The sequence below is a fragment of the Dipodomys spectabilis genome, unplaced genomic scaffold (genome assembly GCF_019054845.1).
Source record: "Dipodomys spectabilis isolate Male_0828 unplaced genomic scaffold, ASM1905484v1 ptg000175l, whole genome shotgun sequence".
Taxonomy (NCBI): domain Eukaryota; kingdom Metazoa; phylum Chordata; class Mammalia; order Rodentia; family Heteromyidae; genus Dipodomys; species Dipodomys spectabilis.
In genome coordinates, this window is record NW_024870852.1 from 8357827 (window position 1) to 8381738 (window position 23912).

Below are 23912 nucleotides of genomic sequence, written 5' to 3' on the forward strand. Positions count from 1 at the left end.
ACCAGACTGGAGGCATGGCTCAAGTGGGAGAGCACCAGCCGAGCAAGCAAGGGGAAGCCTGTGAGCTCAAACCCCAGTACTACATAAATAAATAACTAGATGAAAGTAAATTAACTGAATGAAATTACAAGGTATAAGAGGAGGGCTTCTTTATTTTTGTTATTAGTGTTAGGGATCAGAGCCAGGGCCTCCTACCTGCTAGCCAAAGGTTCCACCACAGAGCTACACCTCCAACCCCATCAGATGTAAATGATAAGTTACAAACGATCACATTGGAATGGTCAGGGCAAGAGCTTAAGGCTGTGGGATAATCTCTATGATGACAAATGTACGATTAACCCTGGGAGGAAAATGCTAACAGCAGGGATCTTTATAGATTATTTTTCTTCCTTTTAGTTCCCTATGTTTTCCAAATGTTCTGTATTATAAATATCTATGCATTACTGGGTTTTTGTTTTTTTTTTTTTAAAGAGGAGAGGGAGAGAGATGTTCTGATTAATCAAAAAAGCTGTTCATGCACTTGATTCTGTAATTGGAGGCTGGGTCACGGTCAAGGTGATGAGCAAGTCAGCCACTGCCCCGGGTCGGGCAGCAGTTTGTGTAAATTCTCAAGCCAGCAGCTCCGGGCACGTGAGCCTGGATAATGTCAGACATGAGCACTGGGGCTTGGCAGTGGGGTTATTAATGGAGTTGGCTTGAGGACTTGGCTCATAGGCAATTCTGGGGCATGACAGGGCCCCACATGGCACAGAAACAGCTTGCTAGGATCACAGAGATCAGGCAAGTCTCACCCCACCCCTCCAACTTGAACACCTCTGTGGACCCCCACTGCCGATCCCCTTCAGGTTCAAATCACCCAGTGGAGTGCTGGGTAAACTCCCCTACTGCGCCCATTCATTCTCTCACTCTCGTGTACCGTGTACTGACCATTTCTTGAGGGCTTCTTGATTCTTCACACTTGGTGCTTTCTGACCCCCTTATTCCTGGTGAACTTTCGGGCATCCTTCAAGACTATTCTGATGTTGCTTCCTCCAGAGGTTTCGCTAATGGTGGGCTGGGCTGCCTCTCCCTCACCACCTCATTGTATCATCTCTGCTTTAGGCTGCTGTCTGCCATGCTGTCTTGTCACAATAGTCAAGGCTGCCCAACAGACTTGGAATGAATGGCGGTCAGGTCCCAGGACCTTTGCATACTCAATGCTCTTACCTTGTCATCACCTGTCTTACTCTTCTTCCTCCTCTAAGTCCTAGTTTAAACATCCCATTCTAGGGGAAACCGTCCCCAAACCACCAAACTCCATTCTCAGCAGATCCAGTCATCTCTTTCAAAGCATTATTTCACACTGTAAACAATTATCCGGTTTCTTGAGTCCATTTCTCCCCTGGTCTTTCTACCTCAGTGAATGGGACCACCAGTGTTCATACCAGGCTCAGGTTAGAGGTTGCAGTATCCCCGATTCTCTCCTCCTTAACAATCCAGGTCTAACCAATCACAAGGCCGACTGGCTACTTCTAAAATCTATACATCGGATTTAGCCATTCTGTCACATCATTTCCCATATCCTGGCTTCCTGGGCTGCTGGGGCGGGGGGTAGGGGCTGTTTCCCATTCACTATTATTAAGAGGCATATATATGCAAGCCAGGTATGGTGGTACATGCTTGTAATCCCAGCTATTTGGGAAGTAAAAACACAAGAATCATCATTTGAGGCCAGCACAGGCAAAAAAAAAAAAAAAAAAAATCAGCAAGACTCCATCTCAAAAACAAACTAAAAGCAAAAGGACCGAGGATTGAGCTCTAAAAAAAGAAAAAAATTTGCATCGACGACGTCACATTGTTTTTTTGCTCAAAACACTCATGGTACTCCCCTGTACCACAGTGACAGCAGGGCTCTGCTTTCTGCCTGCCTTCCTCCCTTCCTCTCTCCCTCCCTCCTTCCCTCCACCCCAGCAACTCAGGCCTCCTTCACGCTCCATAAACATGTCCAAGGCCTCAGGGCCTTGGCACTGACCGCTCCCTCTGTCTGGCCTAACTCCTGCCCCAGATGGACCCACGACTGATGCTCCCCATCCTTCAGCTGTCTTCTAAACATCACCTCCTTGCAGAAGCCTTCCCTGCTTGCCCTTAAGTCTCACCTCTGAGCTCGGCTCCATCCCTTGCCTGCCTTCATCTCATCTCCTCGGGCCCTGCAGCACTGTGGTGTCTGATAAGCTGAGAGACTGTGCATGCACCCTGTGCAGAGTGACCGTGAAGCCACCACGCTAGTGCTGGGCTGACATACAACTGGCACTCCATAAATATTTATTTGTTGAATGAATACTGAGCATTTCTCCTATTCTGTGCCAAGGACCAAAAGGCCAGGCTTAGCATCTCCCCTACCTCCTTCTGTCAGCCCCTAGCTCAAATCTGGCACAGAGCTGGGCTCCATCCAAAGGAGTAAGCGAAGGAATCAGGAAAGCACTCATAGTCTAAGAATAAACGTAGTGATTGTGTGATAAGTGAACAAACGGCCACCCGAATGAACCCCAGTGCCCAATTAATGCAGCTGCCATGCTTTCTCTCGTCTGAGCCAGGAAGGGTGGTGGGCGGTGATCTGCCAGTTATTCCTAACCAGGGAGTTAGGAGAACGGGGTCCCTGTAGGGTCTCTGTGCTCAAAAGCAGCAGCCGTCTCCCCAGACACCTACCCCGAGGGGCCAGGTTGTCCCCTAAACCAACATCCTCGGAAAAGCGTCTGATCTCAGCAAGCCAGGCCGGAGCCGAGGCTGCACGCAAAGCCATCACGGCTCGCCAGCGACAGCTTTGGTTTCGAGAGATGAAAGGCGCGAGTGATCTCTCATGGCTCCCTGGGTAGCTCACGCTGGAAAAATATGAAACAGCCAGAAAACGGTTGGCTCCTCTGGGGAGGCAGGAACAGGAGGCAGGAGGCCCCGGAGCTGGGATGCAGAGCACCAGGGTTAATGCCAGCACGGATTGGGGGGGTGGGGGGCGGGTGGGACTCAGGCAATGGAACATGACTTCTCTGAGCCTTGGTCACTTGGTCACTTCCATCATATGATGGGGACATTAACATCCTTCTAGAATGAGGGCTCTGGAACTACAGCTTGGACCAGCAGCCACTAAGTACTAAGACAGGTGTAGAACCGGTGTGTGTGTGGGGGGGGGGGAACCTGACTGCAGCTGATGTGCAAACACCATCCCCTCCTCTCCCACCCCCATCCACAGCAGTACTTCTGCACACGCAGGTCTGGAACCACTGTCCTATGACACAAAGCATGGTAAGAAGTCTCAGAGTTTCTGAGAAGTCAGATCACAAATGGATACATGCCCCCTTTAGGGGCAGATGGGTGCACAGGACATAGCAAATGATCAGTGAACAGCCGGTGAAGGCTGTTGGTCACTTCCCTTATGGACCCTTGTCCCTTTCATCCAGAAACTCACCATGTAACTTGGACAGGTAAAATGAGTGAATATACAGACAATGAAGACAGAGTGGGTGATGAAGACGGGGGTGATGGGGAAGAGCTCAGAGGCTATGCAGACCTTAGCTGCAGCAGTCAGTCTGTTTGGTTACTTGTTCATTCAACAAACCTTGGCTGAGCACCCAATGGGAACACGAGGGACATAGGGGCTGAGTAGGGGACAGATACAGAGTCACCGTGAAAGCACCGGATATCAGGACCAGCCCAGAGGAGGCTCCCAGGAAGTTGCTTAGCCTGGTGAAGAGGCCATGCCCTCCTACCAAGCTCAGAAGAGCAGGCGGTGATCATGTTGCCTGCCATGCCACAGAACTCAACAGGTACAGTTCCTACAGCCTGCTATGTCCTCAGAGAGGACACAGGGAAAGGTCCTGGGTGGTGTGTGCAAAGGGGTTTACCTTAGTAGAGGCCACTCACTGTCCAAGAGCCAGGAGGAGCTAGGCACTGGTGGCTCACATGAAGGCTGAGATCTCAGGATTGTCTCAGTTCAAAGCCAGCTCAGGCAGTAAAGTCCGTTACTCTTATCTCCAATATACCAGCAGAAAAACTGGAAATGGAGCTGTGGCTCAAAGTGGTAGAGCACTAACCTTGAGTAGAACAGCTCAGGGACAGTGCCCAAGCCATGAGTTCAAGCCCTACAACGGACTGAAAACAAACAAAAGAGCCAGGAGGAGAATGAGGATCCTGCGAATGGAAGAAGGACACAGCAGATATCATCCACCTAATGAGAAGACCACAGGATGGTCAGAACTGATGGTCCAAGCCAGAAGGAGGCAGGCCAAAGTCCTGGAGACACTGAGGCCTTTGGGCAGAGGATGGAGAGGAGTCTTGTCCCCAGAAAGGAGGAGCAAGTAGATGCTGCTTGTTCTGGGGAGAAGGCAGCCAGGAGGGTGGCCCAGAAAGTGGCCTGTAGAGGCCAGAGCAGGAGGTAGAGCCTCATCCCAAGGGCAGCAGGTGCCCTTTCTCCCTTGCTGGCAGGGTGGGCACACAAGCTCCCTAGAGCCTCTGGGGCAGGGGAGACGCTCTTGCTATATGCAACCTGGGAGCCTAGTAGTTCCTCCATCCCAACACACAACGCCTACAGTTCCCTAACTAGGGTACAGTTATCCCCTCCCTCCACCCCCAACCCTGAGTTGAGCCTGACTCTACATCAATCCATCAGCAAACCCTCTTTGCTCTCCAAGATACTTCCAGAATCTGACCATCTGTCAGCTTCCTCTGCTTGGACCACAGCAGCAGGCTTTCCACGGGCCTCTCTGCCTCCACCTTCACCACCTACATCCAGATTTCCACTTCCAGAGAGGGTGAGAAGAAAAGTAGGACCACAAGCCAGGCACTGGTGGTTCACGTCTTTAATCCCAACTACTCAGGATGCTGAGATCTGAGGATCACAGTTCAAAGCCAGCCTGGTCAGGAAGGTCCGTGAGACTCTTATGTCCAATAAACCACCAGAAAACCAGAAGTGGAGCTGTGGCTCAAAGTGGTAGAGTGCTAGCCTTGGGCAGAAAAGCTCAGGAACAGTGCCCAGGCCCTGAGTTCAAGCCCCACAACCAACAAGAAAAATGTAGGACTACATTCTGCCTATGATTTATCATACCCCCTTCTCAAAGTCCTTCTTGCAGCCACAGGCCCTGGACTACTGTCTCCCATTCTAAGGTCACGCAGCTGTTCTGCAATTCTGAAATCCAGGATGCTTAAAAAGCAACCAATAAACACACACAGAAGTATCTGCAGTCACGGGGCAGTAAAACCCTGCCGGCCCCCACAAGAAGCTGTTTGATCTTATCAGTCGCTATAGTAGGGAGTGTGGAAGCATACAGCACACACTTCCACACAGCACGTTCACTGGTGGACTCGTATCCGGTCAGGCTGGGTGGAGGCTCCTTCCTAGCAAGCCAACGAGGCCTCTTACTAAGAGGCTGCAGTATATGGGGCTGCTACTAAGAGCCCAGGACCTGCTCCCCTCCCCGCTGTCCCCCTGCCCGGCCACAGAGGCCTCCTGTTACATCCCACACCATGACCCTGGCCCTCCCTGCCTGCTCTCCTGCTCCTGAAGCTGCCCTTTGTCACAGCCTCAGTTCCATAGCTAGAGGATCTGCTCACACCCCCTCTTCAGGCAGCCGCTCACTCTGCCTATGACCTCTAAAACCTCTCCCTCTTCCCCCCTCCCCCACCATGGTAGACCTCCACCTTCATGCTATATCAGACCATCATCTAACAGAACTGGCTAGATCATTTCACATCCATGTTTACCACGTGTGCCCCTCCTCCCCACATCTCAGCCCCACGGCAGCCTGGGCTCATTCTGGTTCACAGACCTATCCCCAGCACACTCGACAGTGACACATAGTAGTGACTCTGCAACAAATCACTGCCGACGGGAATCCACACGCAGATGTGCCCTCTCTGTGACAGTGTCAGCCCCAGAGCCCCTGGCCAGGCTGTGAATTTCAGGGGGGCTCGATGTGACTCCATCGCCCTAGCGTTCTCCCAGCCACGCCCACTGGGGTGCTCAGCCGACAGCCGCTGAAGAAAGGTAAGACAGACGCCCACTAGAACCTGCACACAGGGCGTACACGAGCACCACAGTCCACGCAGGATTACAAACCAATGCGAAGAGGTTACAAAAGCCAACAGGATGTGGACAGGCACCTGAGTGACAGTCAGGTGACAAAATGTGGCTTTGGGGACCACAAAAAAATACCAAAAAACAAACACCAGTGTCCCTCCATCCCCTCCCCTTCCCCCCCCCCCCCCCCACCCAGTGATGCACTTACCTCGTGGAAGAAGTAGAGCCCTTGGCTAGAAGAGAATAGAAAAGAAAACGCTAGTTAAGCACAGTTCGTTCACGTAAGTATTTTCTGGGGAAGGAGGTAGGGCAGCAAAGGTTTGCCTGCAGGGCTGTGGTGAATTCCTTCCTTGAACCTGGACAAACCACCGCCCCCTCCATGCCCAGCCAATGGGTGGTCCTCTCTCTTCCAGGAAGCAAGAGGCAGTGGAGTGAGTCAGGCCCTCCCATGCTTCTGGAGAGTTCCACAGCCCCCAAACAGCTTTCAACCTTGGATGGGTCCAGGCTGAACCTTTCCTGTGCTTGGGCAGAAACCTCTAGCAAGCCCTGTTAGGTTTCACAGCAGGAGATGGGGAGCAGGTGTGGCCCCCAGGCTGGCCACCCATGCATGCACTTTGCTGTGTGACCCAGGGTAGGACCCTTCCCCTCTCTGAGCTTCTTAAAACTCCTAAGATCGGCCTGCACATCCATTTATGTACACATCACCATGTTGCCAGACAGCAAGCGTCCGCCTGGCACAGAGGTTTTCAGCCTGTGATACGGGGTATCCCACAGAGCAGGCTCCGAGGCTCCGCAGCCATCTGACTCCCATTTTACAGTAAATTTGTAATTAAAAAGCAACACGCGTGCTCAAATGTGCCTGGCGCCACACTCCAACAGGCTGGAGGCTGCCCTGGTGCGGGAGCTCCAGCAGCCTGGGTAAGCAGGCTGGGGCCTGGGTAGGGCCTGGCTGTGGGAGTGAGCTGGGGGGGTGGGGGGGCAGGGGGAAGGCTGTCCCTCAGCACCCCACATCCACATGGAGGCTCAGGAGTCCAGATACGGAGTCACACATCATCTCAAGGGCAGGGACGGGATGGGGGTGGGTCCTCATTTCATACCAGAGACTGGTGTCTCCCCAGACTTAACGTTGTCAAGTGTTAGGGTTGAGATGGGGATAGCCCCCCCCCCACGCACAGGTGAAATGGAGGCGGGGGGGGCCCCAGGGTCCAGGGGGTCCCACCATGGCTCATGGCTTTGAATCCTAGCTTCATCTACCAGCTGTCAGGCCCCAGTAGGTTTTGGATTGTTCCCAGGCCTCTGTCGCCTCGTGTGTCGATTGGGTCAGTAAATCCTTCCCCTTCCCCAGGAAGGACAGAACCTGGGGTTGGGGGCAGAGGAGGAAGAGGGGTGCCGAAACAAAGCGTGACATGCACAGCCAGCCCGGGCCCACACACAGGATGGCTCAGGGCCGTGGCGTGGCTCATGGGGGGAAGGGGTGTCACAACCAGCATTTTTAATAGGAAAAAAAAACCCAGGATCTGACCGAAAAAAGAAAATACCAGTTTCATTTTTATATAAAGGGTTGTGTTAGGGTGAGACGTGAAATGTTATTTCTATGGTTTGTGGTTTAAAAAAAAAAAAAAAAAAGGTCTTGGAAATATCAATTTAAAATTGCCTCCTGAGAGCGTGAGGAAGGAAACCTGCAGAATGAGGCTCTAGAGTGTGTGACAGTAAACTTGAGCCTTGGAACTACCCTCCGAGACAGGCAAGGCTGTACCCATCTTACAGATGAGGAAACCAAGGCGAGAGACGCAGAACTGTGTAGAGTAGATGCCAAGGACCTGGAGACTCGCTGCCAGAAACGAGGGAGATTGTGACTTCAGGAGCCTGTGCTGTGAGCCAGGCTCCTCCCTAACCTCACATCCTCCATCCATCCCATTGGCCCAGCCTTGGAGACGGCTGGGAGTACTCACTCTGCCTCTGTCTGGTCTCCTACCCAGGGCAAGCATGGTACCCAGCCAGGTTAGAGGAAAGCAGGGCTCTGCCAGGCAGCTCCTGGGAATGACTGTCCTCTCTGAGTCTCCTCTCGCCACCCTGGCAGCCCTCTGCTCTCATCTCCTATGAGGTTGTGAGACCTGGGGCAGTGACAGCCATGTCTGTAGCCATGAGGCGAAGCAGCGAGGAACCCTCCCAACTCCACCATGGTGAAGCTACTGCACCAGTCACTGGCTTTGCATTTCTTATCCCTAGAAGTCACCAACGCCCCTAGAGTACCCAGTGGCCACATCCTCCAGGAAGGACAGACGAGAGCAAACTCTGAGGAAGGAAGAGGGGACTCCACCTACCTTTCTTCTGTTTGATTCGGAGGAGGTAGAGGACTGCCATCAGCAGGACCACCAACAGGGCACACACCACACCCACCACGATGAAGATATTCCAGCTATTTGTGCCATCTGAAGATCACACAGAAGAGAACCTTCACCGGTACAGATAAGAAATGGGGAAAAACAGAAGCCCACCGCCCTTTCTTACTACACAGGCACTGCTGGCCAAGAAGCTGGGTCTCCTGAGGCATCAGGAGCCACCTGGGCCTCTCAGTGAGGACTGGCATACACTCACATGGGTCATCCATGATGGTACAAATGCCATACCTAGGGGGCCATCAGGGAAAATATTGCTAATGGCAGCCCCTGAAGGAAGCCCCAACTTCCTCTCCTGGGGAGCAGAGATCTGTCCGCCCCCCACCTCCATCTGAAATGACCTATGCTGGGCAGCCACCGCTGGAGCCTAGATTCCCTTGACACTCTTGAATTAGCAACTGACTATTCTTGGCCGGGATGGGGGAGGGGTCCTCTGTAGAGCAACCTGGGCTGGCCACTCATCTTATGTCCTGGGCCTAGATCACAGCCTAGGAGCTCTGAGTCAGGTCACCAGAGACAGAGTCCGTGGCTGGGGCAGGCAGGTGGGTTCAGGGCCCAAGCAGAAGGTTCTAGTCTAGAACGTAGCAGGAAGTCAGTAGGGCTCTGTACCATGGAAACACAGGTTCAAATGAACACCCAAACACATTTGTTTCACGGGCTCCACAAGTAAGCTGAACCCTCCTGGCTTCCCCCTGCTCAGGAAACCAATAATCATCTCCACCTGATGGAAAGTTATAAGAATCATCCAAGAAACCAGCTGCCCACTGACTCCTGTGCCCTCTCTTGAAAGACTGGAGGGCCTACTGTGTACCCTAAAGCTAAAGGAGCAAGGGGAGGCTCAGAGAGAGCACTGATTGATCCAAGGTCACACAGCAAGTCAGTGACAGAATCACAGTGGACACGCATGCGTCCCTCACCCAGCGCTGTGTGTGCTATGAAATTCGGGTACTGGGGACATCAAAGTATATCTGACATGATTTGGAGGACACTATGTGGGGCTTCACAAAGAATGTATGAAGACATAGTTCTAATCCATTCAAAGGCTTTGCTATGGACAACTCATCAGCCATGGTGGTGACAGGTGCCAGAACATTCCACTGAAAAGCCACCAAGGTGCAGTGCTTTTCAAGGACAAGATGGGAACCAATAAGCCATGAAAAGAGGGCTGAGAAAACGCCACCCTGATACCCTGGCACTGACACAATATGACCTTTATCCTAAACCACTGTGCCCTTGGCCTACAAATGCACCTCTAGAAATGGTCTCCAAGGAGACGGTCACACACAGGACAGAGCACATGCAAGGACAGCCAGTGAACCACTGAGTGGCTGCTCCACTCCTGAGGGCAGAGGGTACAGAGTGAGGGCAGAACAGGAGAGCCATGCAGAACGGACGTAACAACTGTCAGATGAAGGAGGCACAAGGATCCAACTCCCTCTCTCCTTCAATATGTCCAAAGATCCACGGAGCCATGCTAGTTCCAAACTGCACCCAACTCCTACAGTGCCACTCGGTGTGTGAACTGACTTTAAAACTCAACGTTCTAGACTGCTAGATTCATCTATAATCAACACTATACACTACCTGGAACATTTAAACGTGTTAAACGGAAATAACATCTAGAGAAACATTCTAGGAGCCGGTCCTCTGCTGTGGAGGGCTCACCAGGGGTTGTTTCTGCGCCCTGCTCCTTTTGCTGGGCAGAGGCCTCCAGGGTGAGGTTGGCAGTGATGGCGGGCTGGCCCTCGTGCTCCACCTGGCAGGTGAGCACCACCTTCTCCCTGTGTGCAGAGACGTTCACCAGCAGCCAGCTCGTCTGGTTGTAAGTCCCATCCTTGTTCTCGGTGCGGGCCCCGCTGGCTTCTGTCCGCGATAGGTTTCCATTCTCCATCCAGGTCACCTGGAGGCTTGAAGGGTAGAACTTGGACGCCAGGCACGTGACATTCACCTGGTTCCCTGCCATCATGGGCTGCTGGCTGACCTCCAAGGTGGGCGGCACTAAAACAGCACAGGCAGAGTCTCTGACCTTGTGGCTCAGAGACCCCAGAGGAAGGGCTGGAGTGCTAAGCCTCCACATCAGGGCACAGGTATCACACGGGACAGCGCTGGGCACTGGGTATGTGCTCCAATACTGAAGGGATGGACGTGGACATAATCACTAAGCACAGTAAGCCCTCAAGTACTCAGGGCTGTTGTTAAATGAATAATAAGTGACACCAACACATGCAGGCCTGGCATGCAGACAGATGCAGTGATGGCAGCTAAGTGAACGAGAGATGGACATGCACGCGGGCCCAGTACTTGTAGCTGCCCTGGTAAAGGAAGTGCAGCCTCCAGCAGAGCACTGGGCACAGGTGCTTGGCATCAGGACTGCTGGGCACCATTTCCAGGCCCTTCAGACTCCACAGCAAAAGCCCTAGGGAGGGTCAGGCTTGGTGGGCAGGCAGGGACTTGGGCTGGGACTTGGGGTCATCTACCTCGAATGGCGTCAGACAAGTTGGCAGTCCCACGGAGAGGGCTCCCGGACAAGGTGACGTGGGCCACCTCACAGATGACCTGAGAGCGGACGTCCCCGGGGGTCAGCACCACTTTGGCTGTGCTGGAGATGTTGTAGGAGACACTCTCTCCTTTGGGGTCCAGGCTGGTCTGGGAGTCAGGGAGCTGGTTCCCATTTTTGAACCACTTCAGGGTGATGTTCCGAGGGGAGAAGCCGTGGGACTTGCAGGTGAAGCTCACTGTCTGTCCAGGTGTGGCCCTGGCTGCAGGGCCGGAAACCACGGGAAGAGAAGGTCTGGCTACAAAGGAGCATTTACAGACAGAGATGTGATTGCAGGGCCTGCCTGGCTGTGCAGGAGAGATGCTATGAGTAACCTTCCCACACACTGCTGCTATTAGTACTACTATACACTATTGTCATTATGACTACTACTGTTCTGAACACCGAATCCAGGGCCTCATGCCTGCTACATCCCCAGACATAGACAGGACATTATTAAACCTCCTAATAAGGCTGGGAGTGTATGTCCTTAATCTGGTATTACAGAGGAGAATACAGAAACTCCAGGAGGTGAGTGAGTCAGTAAGAAAAGCAGGCATAGATCGACTCCAGGCTTGAAGTCAAAGTCCTTCTCTCTGCTCTAGGTGAACAACCAATCTGGGTACAAGAAGGAAATTACTGACTTGCCTCATGCTGTAGCCTGACTGGCCACCTAGGAAGGAGTGGTATGTATTTCATGCTGCAGCTGTGTAATGAGGCAAGGGCTACCTGGCCCCCTGCCTGCCTATCTTTCTTCCTTTCCTCTTCCCTCCCTCCCTTACTCCCTATTTCTCCCTCCCTCCCTCGCTCCCTCCTTTTACCCATTCTCCCCTCTCTCCTCATTTCTTCCTTTCCAGGCTGCAGTGAGATGCAATGAGGAGCTTTTGCATCACACCCAAGAGATGCTTCTCAAACACGAGCATGCACAAGCACATGCACACTCATGTGTGCAATTGCTCTTAACCAGAGTTCCCCTGCAGAAACATGTAACTCCCTCTAGATTTTTCCTTCCTTCCACAAACACGCCAGAAGTTGTAAGCTGTGCCAAGTCATGAATTTGGAAGGAAGAGGCTAAGGTGTTTTGTGAATCTGGGGGCATCTCTTGGGTCACTGTGAGACTGGAAACACAGATCACTTGGATGCTGAGGAAATCAAAGGTAGTTCAGTTCTTGATCCCTAAGTCATTACAAGACACTGAGACCCAGGCTCCTGGGCAAGCAGAAAAGGAGGCTGAGATCTGAGGATCACGGTTCAAAGCCAGCCCAGGCAGGAAAGTCCGTGAGACTCATCTCCAATAAGCCACTAGAAAACTGGAAGTGGTGCTGCAGCGGTAGAGCGCTTGCCTTGAGCTGAAGAGCGCACGGATAGCACCCAAGCCCAGAGTTCAAGCCCCACGACCAAACAACAAACAAACAACAACAACAAACAATCCTGATCCCAAATCAGAGGAGGGTAGCTTGCTGGGTAGACCAGTCCTAATGGTGTCTCCATATTGCTAATTATTCCCTGCATCTTTGATAACAGCTGCCAGGCAGCAAATGTCAGACATATTCCTATTTGTTAATATTTAACTGGCTCCCTTGCAGCCATCAAAAACTTCCAGGGAGTCGCGCGCCGGTGGCACACACCTGTAATCCTAGCTTACTCAGGAGGCTGAGATCTGAGGATCGGGGTTCAAAGCCAGTCGGAGCAGGAAAGTCCGTGAGACTCTTATCTCCAATAAACCACTAGAAAACCATAAGTGGTGCTGTGGCTCAAGGGGTAGAGCGCTTGCCTTGAGCTGAAGAGCGCAGGGACAGTGCCCAGGCCCAGGGTTCAAGGAGGAGGCTGACACTTGAGGAAGTCAGGCTACCAAGATGCCGGCTGAGACAAGACCTTGGAAGGATAAGGAGTTGTGAAATTGCTCTTGCATTTGAGCAACTTCAGACAGAAAGGCTTTGAAGTTGTAGTGAACCTGTGCAGACTTTTCTCTTGTCATTATTCCCTAGACAATATGGTATACATAAGCTATTTACTCAGCACTGACACAGTATAGGATGTTACAACTCTAGAGAGTTTCAGGCACAGGGAGAAATGCCATAGGTTAAATGCACATTCTGGGCCACTTTCAATGAGGGGTTCCAGCATCCTTGGATTCTGGAATCTTCCACTATCCAGGAACCAGTCTCCAGAGATGCTAAGAGGGTACAGCTTCAGGAGTTCTTAGAGCCCACCACTGGCTGTGTTGTGCACTCACTAGCCTTGGGAGGAGTCTGAGTGTGGGCACCTTTACAAGGTAAGCGTCACATAGGGGTGGGGCTGGTCCTGGACATGTAGTGGGGAGCAGGTGGGTCAGGCCACCCTACTCTGTTCTTATCTGCCTCAGCCTCAGTGCCGCCTTCTATTAAAAAAAATTGGTTTCAACAAGCCCCCTGTGTCTTGGAAGCTGAGTAAGGACTAATCAGGGCACCGAGCCTGGTATCTAGACAGTGCTTCATTAGGGACACCTGATTGCACATTCTAATTCTATTTTTTTTTTTTTTGCCAGTCCTGGGGCTTGAACTCGGGGTTCTGGACACTGTCTCTAAGCTTATTTTGCTCAAGGCCAGTGCTCTACCACTTGAGCCACATCCAGCCTTTTGAGTAGTTTGTTGGGAGTCTTGTGGCTTTTCCTGCCCACAGCTGGTTTTGAACTGTAATCCTCAGATCTCAGCCTCCTGAGTAGCTAGATTACAGGCGTGAGCCACCAACGCCTGGCTACACATTCATTCTTTGGGCAGCCAGAGGCACAACAAAACTGCCCAGACATTCCAGGACCTGTCCCCATCCTGCTCCTGCAACTGCTATGAAAAAAAAAAATTAGAAGGAGCAAAAACAACTCAATCAGGACCCTCTCCACGGATTGATAATCCTCTAGGAGCCAAGTATGCAGAATCGCTTTCTAAGCACACACAGGGGCTCAGGCATTTCCCCCAGAGTGGCTGTGCGCAGACAGGAAGAACCCTGTGTCACTGCGGCTCGTGGAGGTGGTGGGGTAGGGGTGGGGAGTCCTCTGGGAAGAATGAGGGCTTTCTGGGCTCCACAGCCTGTTCACACACAGAATATAGAGGGAAGATCCCACCCTGAGCCTGGGCCTGAGCAGGGCTCTCACTCTGTGGACCCCAGAGAGCTATGGCTAGCATGTGCAATTCTGAAAGAGCCACTGAAAAAGGGTCTCTTGCCTTGCCAAAGGGTACAAACCCCACCTCTGACCTCAGGATGCGTGTGGATCTCAGAGGTTCTCAGTCCTGGCTGTCATTTAGACTCTTCTGGAATAGTAAGTTCAGATACCCACCCCCACAGCAGAACAAGTACAGCTGAACTCCCTGGGTGCAAACTGGGCCTGGGCTTTACTTCAGGTCCCCAGGTGGTTCCAGTGAGGAGTCAGGTGGGGAATCACCGACCCCACCTGTCCCACTGACACCTGAGGCCCAGAGAGGGAAAGTGACCTGTCCAAGTCAGGTGGCCTCTGCCCATCAGAGCTCACATAGATGGGTCATTTCCTACAAGCCAGGCATTCTAAATGCCAATAGCACTTCCGTCCTTCTGTCCCCATGCTTGAGGAGGGGCATCAGGGCCAGCTGAGGACACAGAGGCCCACTGTGTGCAGCACCTTGTCCCAGTTCACAAGCTGACAAATGGCTGGGATGTGGGACTAAGCAATCAGGCCGTGACTCTCATGACCTCTAAACCTCAGAGGCCCAGCAATGACCCTGACACCTCCATGTCCTCTCCATCCTCACAGGACCCTGAATGTGGGCCATGACTATCACCATCTTCCAGAGAAGGAACTGGACTCCACAGATGCTGACCCTCCATAAGACTAGATGATGGACTTTCTGCGGGTTGGCCCTTCAGCAGGTTCCCTGCATCCACAGAACACTCCGGAAAGCAAGCATGGAAGGACTTACTTAGAGAAAGAGCTGCAACAAGCTGCAGCGCACACCACACTGCCACCCCCTGCCACCTCCACCTCCCTTTTCTTATCCCTTTAGGCCCGGATATGGCCAAAGGGAAGAAGCACTGGCTAGGAGGCAGCAGGCTGAGTCGTACCTGAGCCACCTGCTGGCTACAATTGCCCAGGCATGGCAAAATCAGGATGAAACCATCTCCCCTGCATCTGGCTCAGTAAGGAAGCTTCATTTATAACAGGAGGGAAACGATATCTACGTAAATGAAAATGAACCTAATATTTGCCATGGCAGACTTCTTGCAGTAGCATTTCACCATAACACAATTTCAACAGCTCAAGGTTGGGACAACTGAAGGATCCACTCACAGAACACTGCCCAGTTCATTATGACATTTTCACATGTGGGAGTACAATGCAGCTATGTGTTTTTTTTATGTTTATTCATGGGGCTTGAACTCAGGGCCTGGGTGCTGTCTCTGAGCTCTTTTGATCAAGGCTAGTGCTTACCACTTTGAACCATATTGCCACTTTCAGTTTCCTAGTAATTAGTTGACGAGTCTCTCAGACCTTTCTGCCTGGGCTAGCTTTGAACTGTGATCCTCAGATCTCAGCCTCCTGAGTAGCTAGGATTACAGGCATGAGCCATGGGTGCCGAGCTAAATGTAATTGTGTCAATGATAGAGTGGCTCTCTGTGTCCTGACAGGGGATCTCTATGTGGACTGAGGAGGTGGAGTAGCTTCTCCAGTCACTGAGGGCCTCAGGGTCTCCCTGGGAGAGGTATTCTGAGCCTGGGGAAGACCACGCAGAGCAGAGGGCTGGTGAAACCGTGGTTCAGCTCATGAAGTTTTTAGTCAGCACCTGCTGGGCCTCGCTCCTCTGAGACGGTGTTTAGCATCTACTGTGAATATGGCTTGGACTCTGATCCTAGTTCTGATCCTGACCATGTCTGGGATTTGGCTCTCACCTGTGAAAAGGGGGTTAGGCTGGGTGGTAGATGGTCTATGTGTGCAGACAATCACAGGGTCAGGAGGTAAAAAGATCCCAAGCCTGACAAGAAACCTAAGGGGAGCATCTCTGCTGCCTTACCTGGGTCCCCAAGTCACCCATATGATAAGTGAGCCTGGGTGGATGACCCAGCTCTGCTCAGAGCCTCAGCACCTGTGAGAGCAAGTACCTAATGCAGGGTGTGGACACAGAGCCAGGGTAGAGGCCCAACCTCCCAGCCCCTGCCAGCAGGGTGGACCTCAGCAGGGAACCTGAGCACCCAGGAGTATCCTCAGTGCTGCAAGTGAAGACGACCTGGGAGTGGAGGGACCAGGCACAGCTTAGAGGTAGCAGAGGCCCAGCTTGGGCTGCTTCTTGTTTCCCCATGGCGTTTGGAGCAGAGCCTGGCAGACAGTAAGTCCTCAGGGCTGTGGCATGAAAAGAGACTTGGGCCATCAAGGAGAAGTGCTTCCTGGAGACAGCAGGCCTCATCTGACCTATGATGGGAAGTCACTCACACTATCTGGTCTTTCTTCTTCGGGGGCAAGGGGTTTAGTTGTGGAGCAGGAAGACCAGGGCCAAATGCCCCCACTGGCCAGCTGTGGAGCAGGGAAAACAGAGGACAGAGGTCCCCACTGGCCAGCTGTGGAATGCTTCAGCAGGTCCTGTGCAGACCTGGGCCTCCCTGGCCCAGAGGGGGGACCAGAGCATGAATACCAGCCCAGCACCCTGCACTGCCCCTGCTTCTAGGCTGCTGCTCACAGAACTGAGGGCGTTATTCTGCACATACTGTCACATTTTGGAGACAAAAGAAGCCGCACTGTACTCACCACTCACAGACAGCTCAGTGCCTGGTCCAGACTTAAACTCCTTGTCCCCCTCAGTGGCTGTCTTCTGGAACTTCACACAATAGTAGGTGCCCGCGTCTGCTGGGGTGACGTTCCTGATGTGGATGGAAAAGTCCATGTTGTCTCTCTGTGTGGAATCTGAAACTGGTGTGACGCGTGGGTTGTGGGGTTCTTTGAAATGGATGATCAACTCCTGTCTTGGTCCTTTCCCCCTGAACCACTGGATGGGCCCCACAGGGAGCAGGGAGGTCACAGTGCAGCGCAGCATGGCCGTCTCTCCAGCAGCGACAGACACCGCCCTGTCAGGCTGCATTACCTGCAGCTCATCTGCAGCGGTTCCTGGAGGAAACACAGTAGTCATTCATCCTGACGGGACCCTGTGAGGTTCCACAACCCTGACATTTACTATCCAAGCACAAACCAGGAGATGAACGTGAGCCCAGCACACTGCCCATGATGACGGTAAAGCCCCCATCTGGGCCTGGAACACATGTACAATGAATGCAGAAACTGAGGCACAAAGTGCAGACTCATAAACTTTACAGACCACGATAGACAATTTGCCCCATGAAGGTTTGTGACTTTAACTAAGCATCACTATCCCACAATACTGTGCAATTTGTGAATTACATAACCAGAATAAAAAATTTGAAAAAAAAAAGGGCTGACTTTAAGTCACACAGGCAAGTGTGAGCTGCTTGCCTGGGCCCTCTATCCAGGCTCTGGTGGGTCACACCTGTAACACTAGCTATTCAGGAGTCTGAGGTCTGAGGACAGTGGTTCAAAGCCAGTCCAGGCAGAAAAGTCCATGAGATTCTTACCTCCAAAAAAGTACTCAGAAAAGGCCAGAAGTGGCACTGTGGCCCAAGTGGTAGAGCAACTAGCTTTGAGCAAAAAGCAGCTCAGGGACAGACACTGAGTTCAAACCCCAGTACCAGCACAAAAGTAGTCACCTCTGAGCTGGGGTTCAAATTTGTATTTACCAGGAAGGAAGAAGCTGGGTGTTCCCCCAGTAGAGAGAATATAGGGGAAAGCATAGAGGTAGGACTCCACAAGGGGAAAGATTCTGTTTCCAGCCTGGACAACTGCTAGTACTCAGCAGCCGGAGTGGTACTAGAGTCGGAGAATCCCTATAGGCATGAGCCTGTGCTGGGTGGTGTATGGCTGTCATCTGGGGCCATAAGAAGAACCCGGGGCCAAGTGCTGCCCTTGTCTGGGCAGGGTCTTTCATGGCGCTCAGCCTCAGTGCCCTCACCTGAGCCCACTCAGTACTAGTCCATGTCCACCTGTCTCTGAAGGGACTGAGTGCCAAGGCTGGGGAGTGTTGAGAAGCCACATCTGGCCCTGAAGGTCACCTGGCCTGGCTTGACACACCCCTGGGTCACATGTGACCCTAGTCTATCCATCTGGTTTGAGTCCTTGTTTCTTTTTCTCAAATGAGTGAAACATCCATGTGGAGATTCTATTTGTGGGTGTTCTAGAATATCCATTTGAGGGCCCCCTGCCTTCTGCCTTGTTCTGGAAAGAAAACAAGGTCATGTATGTAAGTCCCTCCATACAGAGATTACACAGGAGGGGGCTGATGCTCAAACTTCACCCCATAATCCCTCATTGACGCCTCTTGGGCCAGCTTGTATTTTGGGGACTTGTACAAGGACCCCATCAAGGTCTCCATGCTGGGCAGCTGACAGGAGTCTTGGAAGTCACCTGTGAGTAGGCTCCTGAGCACCATAGGGAACCACTGGGTTCATGAAACAGGGACCCCCAGGTAGAGTGACTAGCGGGTGAAGGCAAGAAAAGATCCAGGAAGATAATGGGGCAGAACGGGGGTGATCGGAGCCATGCTATAGACGCCCAAAGGAACTTGCCTGGAAGAGATGGGAGGTGGTAAGAAAGGATAGATCCTAAAGCCTTGGAGTCCCTTATTTACCCCTCAGTACTTACGGCAGGAATGGGGAGTGGTTTGTTTCAGGATCTCTCCTAGAAACCCAAGTATAAGCGAACTTAAGTCCCTAATATAAAATGCAGTACGTGCATATAATCTATCTCCATTTTCACTTCTGCAATATGTCACCTCTTGATAACTCAGTCATGTACTGCTCAATGACTGAGATGGTCATTAGGCAGTTTTATCATCGTGCGTGCACTGCAGCGTGCCTACACAATCCCAGACGGTCCGCTCTACTGCATACCTGGGCTGGTGGTGTCTACTACTACAGATGTGGCCCATCGTTACCCAGAATATCATTACACGGGACACCTAATGTAACACCTGACACAAAAGTCCTCATCCTGATCATTTAGGGAACAGTGGCTGGAGAAGTGTGTAGCTACTCAGCACAAATGCTAACTGCACTTTTGCTCTACAGTTGGCTGGTGTGGAAACCAGGGTTGGAAGGGCTAGTCACATGCACAGAGCTTAATACAGAGTCAGAGGGAGCCTGGACGGGGGCAGGGAGAATGAGGAAGACAGCAGCAGGTGTGGCAGCCTGGGTCCCCAGCTGGCCTCCTCACCCATCCCCAATGTGACCTTGTCCATCTGCTCCTTAGAAGGAAGGATGGGGGAAGAGTCCCTGGAAGGGTGTCCACCAGCCCATGGACTGCTCCCACTGGAGGGGGCGAGTTCCCTGTGTTAGGGTGGTCACAGGATCTTTCTGCTCTCACTCCTTCTTCCCACTGTCCTACCTCCTTCTACCTCCCAGCCAGGGCTCCCTGGAGGCTGGATTTTTATAGCCCACCCTGGGGGGGTGGAGATAGGGGACTAGAGAGCATCTGGAGGGCAGGGGCTCAGCCAGCAGCATCAACCCACCCAGAGGGTAAAGTTGCAGGTCAGGTGCATGAAGGAGTACATGGCCCACCTGGGCCCATGAGGGCAGAAAACTATCTGGGGACATCAACAGGAAGTCAGGATCATTCCATGGGTCCCACTGGATCAGGGGAGACAGTAGGGTAACCGCAGGCTCCCCTAAACCAGCTCAACCCTTACTTCCTGGACCCCCATTCCACCATCTATAAAGTAGGTACATGCATGTGCCTCCCACAGCCATGAGGTTAAGTGGGAGTTCTGGAGTTCCTAGCCCTATTACGGTGACATAGCTCTATTATATACATAGACTTTTCTCCATTGTTCTAATCCCCCACCCCTAACTACTCTGGTGGGTCCTCAGGGACTATTTCCAGCCTTCAGCCTAGCATAGCACCGGGCACACAGTAGGTCCTCCACTAACACGCGCTGAGCAAACACCCTGGTGGAGACTTGCTGCGGTCTGTGACCCTGGCAGGTCCTCTGAGAGTCTCTGCCTTCCTTGGTTCAATGGAGCTCATACTGGTACTGAAGCCGGCTCCTGGTTATTATTATTCTTATCAATAACTGCATGCTGGGGATGGTGAGTCAGCAGCCGGCGAGGAGCCCTGCGCTCAGGAGGGCTACGGAATCCAGAGTATGAACGCTCCCAGCTCACATGCAGGCTGCAAGTTGGAGCAGGGCTATTCTTGTGCAGCCAGAGGCCCGTCATCACACCCCAGGCAGGCGACAATAAAATCTGGAGTTGGGTAGGGCTAGCTCCCCCTCTTTCTTTTTTTTTAATTTTTTTTATAGCTCCTCTCAAGCTCTCCACCAACTACAAGCCAGATTTAGGAAGTTTAATTAATTAGCTAGTGTTTATAAAGCGTTTGAAGAATTTTAAAAGTGCGACGTAAGTGCCAAATATTATTTTAATCTGGGTATGTGTGTGTGTGTTTTTTCCAAGAGTGCTTTTTCTTTCCTTTTCTTGCTGTCTTTTATTTCTCTCTACAGGTTCTGTTCTGGGAACTAGGTTGAAAAAAGAAAAAAGAAAATCACTCCTTGAGCCAGGTGCCTAGGAGCTCATGCTTACAATTCTAGCTACTCAGGAGGCTGAGATCTAAGATGATAATTTGAATTCAATCCAGGCAGGAAAGTATGTGAGATTCTTAGCTCCAATGAACCAGCAAAAAACCAGAAGTGGAGCTGTGGCTCAAGAGGTAGAGTACTAGCTTTGAGCAGAAAAGCCAAGGCCTTGATTTCAAGCCTTAGTATTGGCAGTGGCACAAACCCGCACACACGCACGCATGCACACTCACATGCACACACACACAAACACACACACACTGTTCCTGGGGTCCAGCCCTAGGGTCATTGGTGCTGATGCAGCTCTCCCTGGCTGGCCTGGCAGAGCAGAGAACTGACCCGCAGGTGTGACCTAGCCTGGGTGGGTGTGGCCTGGCCTGGGTGGGTGTGGCCTGGCCTGAGTGGGTGTGGCCTGGTCTGGATGGGGGCGGGGGGGGGGGGGGGGGGGGGACATTATATAAGAAAGAAAACAAATGGAGTTGCTCACCAGCCCCTTGCTGGGCAGGGTCACAAGGACCTGATCTCAGAGTGCATCACCTCTAAAACAAGAGCATGGAAAAGGACAAAAACAACCCAAAGGTTGTTAAAGTGACAGAATGGTTAAGGGAATGACAGCTTATCCCATATGGGAAATTAGGGACAGATATAAAAAGCCATTACCACAAAAACCTTGGGACTGTGCATGTTTTTCATGGCAGAATTTTAAATAACATGGTGGTTATGCAAATAAAACCATTCCCTGCAAAGCATTTAGAGGAAACAAAAAAGTAGAAAAACAAAATAATAATCTCATATAATATCATCAAAGATAACTGCAATCAACGCTTCACCGTATCTTAGTTAAAATACGAGCCAATAAAAACAATGTAAAAAACATACCTTCAGATAGCTAAGGATATGTGCAAACATTGTGCTTCACTCACTTAAGATTATTCTTATTTAAAAAATGGAAACTGAGATAAGAGTCTGGGGGGGGGGTTAAAAAAAAAAAAGAAAACTGAGAACCTCTACTATTCAAGAAGGAGACTGGTTGACTCTGTCCAAGGTCATTAAAATGGTGGTAGAGAGTTACAATGAAAATACATTCAAGTTCAGCGTTGTCCAGTGACAGAGTCAATAAAACCCAAGCTTCTAGTTTTAGTGGTGCAAAAGACAGTAAGGATTATCTGTGATTACTTTTTTGTCTGTGCTGGTCCTGGGGCTTGAACTCAGGGCCTGGGCCCAGTCCCTAAACCTCATTATGCTGGAGGCTACTGCTCTACCACTGAGTCACAGCATCACTTCTGGCTTTTTCTGAGTAGTTTATTGGAGATGAGAGTCTCACAGCCAGGGCTGGCTTTGAACTGCAATCCTGAGATTTCAACCTCCTAAGTAGCTAGGATTACAGGCATGAGCCACTAGCACCTGACCACGTGGTTACTTTTGAGTGGTAGATTTACTCAGGATTTTGTTTTCTGTTGTCAATTTGCATTAGTTGTGAAAGAGAAAAGATAAACTGCTTTCAAAGTGACTTTGTAAAACAAAATAAAACTAGTTATGAACAACTGCAAGTACTATCAAAAGCTCTTTGGATTCTGAATCTAAAACAGATGAGAAGGCCAGGCATTGGTAGCTCACACCTGTAATCCTAGTTACTCAGGAGGCTGAGATCTAAAGATCATGGTTTGAAACCAGCCTGAGCAGGAAATTCTATGCGATTCTTATCTCCAATTAACCACCAAAACACAGGATGTGGAGCTGTGGCAAGTGGTAAAATACCAGACTTGGGCAAAAAATGCCTGGCAAGGATATGAGGCTCTGAATTCAAGCCCCAGTACTAGCACCAGAAACAAACAAAACACTGGTAAGATTATTCTTTCCTTTTTTTTCTTTCTATTCTGGGCATTTTTCAGATTTTCTATATTAGACGATCATTATCCTGGGCTGTCGTGAATTGTATAGCCGAGTGGGAGAACACTCACCAAGTATGTGCAAGGCCCTTCATTCAATCTCAAGGACTCAAAAGTAGAAACAAAAAGAAAAGCACACACACACACACACACACACACACACACACACTACCGTATGTTACTCATGCAAGGTGAGAGCGAGTTTTTTGTTATTGTCAATCATGGGGCTAGAACTCAGGGCCTGGGTGCTGTCCTTGAGCACTTTTGCTTAAGGCTAGTGCTCTACCACCTTGAGCCACAGTACCACTTGCAGTTTTCCGGTGGTTAATTGGAGATAAGAGTCTCACGGACTTTTTTGCCCAGGCTGGCTTTGAACTGTGATCCTCACATCTCAGCCTCCTGAGTAGTTGGGATTACAGGTGTGAGCCACCAGAGCATGGCTGAGCCACAGGGTTTGACTGAATCTCCCTCACCAAGGATTCCATTTGTTTTGTTCAAGGCTGTCCCATCGTCCTGTTCTCCCGCCCCTCCGCCGCGGCCCCCACCCCCACCCCCACCCCCGCCCCCCCCCTGCAACTGCTACTGAGTACTGCTCAAGAAATCTCTGCAGATAGGGCTGTCCAATGGTGTGTCCAGGAGAAGAGGCCTCGAATGGAAACCCTGACACTGTCATGTGTGGTATTCCACACATGGAAGGAGACTGGGGGTAGAATACACATTTTCTTGTCATCTTATAGTAGGTATTCTCTTAAGTCTTTTTGTTTCATGAGTACTTCGGGCTTTGAAGAAGTACAGGAATGAAGAAAAATACGTGAAGACCTTTTCTAGGGGAGAAGGAGCCCCCATGGATGGCGCAAGGGGTAGAGGACGTGGTCAGTGATGGATTACTGGCCCCCCCATGTGCCACGCCCCGGGCCAGGGCTGAGGATGGCTGTGTCCTGCCCCTGTGGTGCTTGCACTCTAATTGTGAGCATGGAGTCTGAAGAAATCACTCACGGACTGCAGTTGGGATGGGCACTGGGCCCCTTGGAACGAGGTACAACTCCATCTCCCCCCTGTGCCTACTGTCCACCACTCTGCTTCCCTTCTCTGCCTCAGTTGGCTGAGATGTCAAAAGTTTGACCGCCTGTGTCAAATGCCATGCACACGGGCAGCAAGGCGGAAGGCAGAGCACTGACGGCAGCACGTAGGAACGCATACCTTCAGTTCTATAAAGACACAAAGGGTGGCTTTTTGAGATGAAGAAAAGAGGCGAATGGTTGTCAAAAGTGAGAAAACAGTATGGATGGTTTTCCTGATGAGAAAACAATACAACAAAACAAACAAACAAACAAAAAACTTCCAACTTAGAAGTGAAGCAGAAAAGAGGCAGGATGGCCAAGCAGAGGGAAGGGAGGCCAGGAGGCCAGG

At 51.3% G+C, this 23912-nt stretch overlaps 1 protein-coding gene across 2 annotated transcripts in view; it reads right to left on the bottom strand.

The window, feature by feature from the left end:
• Sirpa (signal regulatory protein alpha) overlaps positions 1-23912 on the bottom strand; it is a 38185-nt gene that overhangs the window by 5437 nt on the left and 8836 nt on the right. For both annotated transcript variants that reach the window (XM_042694338.1, XM_042694337.1), the window contains exons 3-7: positions 16728-17084; positions 10923-11240; positions 10111-10443; positions 8371-8478; positions 6255-6279 (exon numbers count right to left, since the gene is read on the bottom strand). In XM_042694338.1, coding sequence (XP_042550272.1) covers positions 6255-6279; positions 8371-8478; positions 10111-10443; positions 10923-11240; positions 16728-17084 — 1141 coding nt within the window. The remainder of the gene's footprint in view (positions 1-6254; positions 6280-8370; positions 8479-10110; positions 10444-10922; positions 11241-16727; positions 17085-23912) is intronic.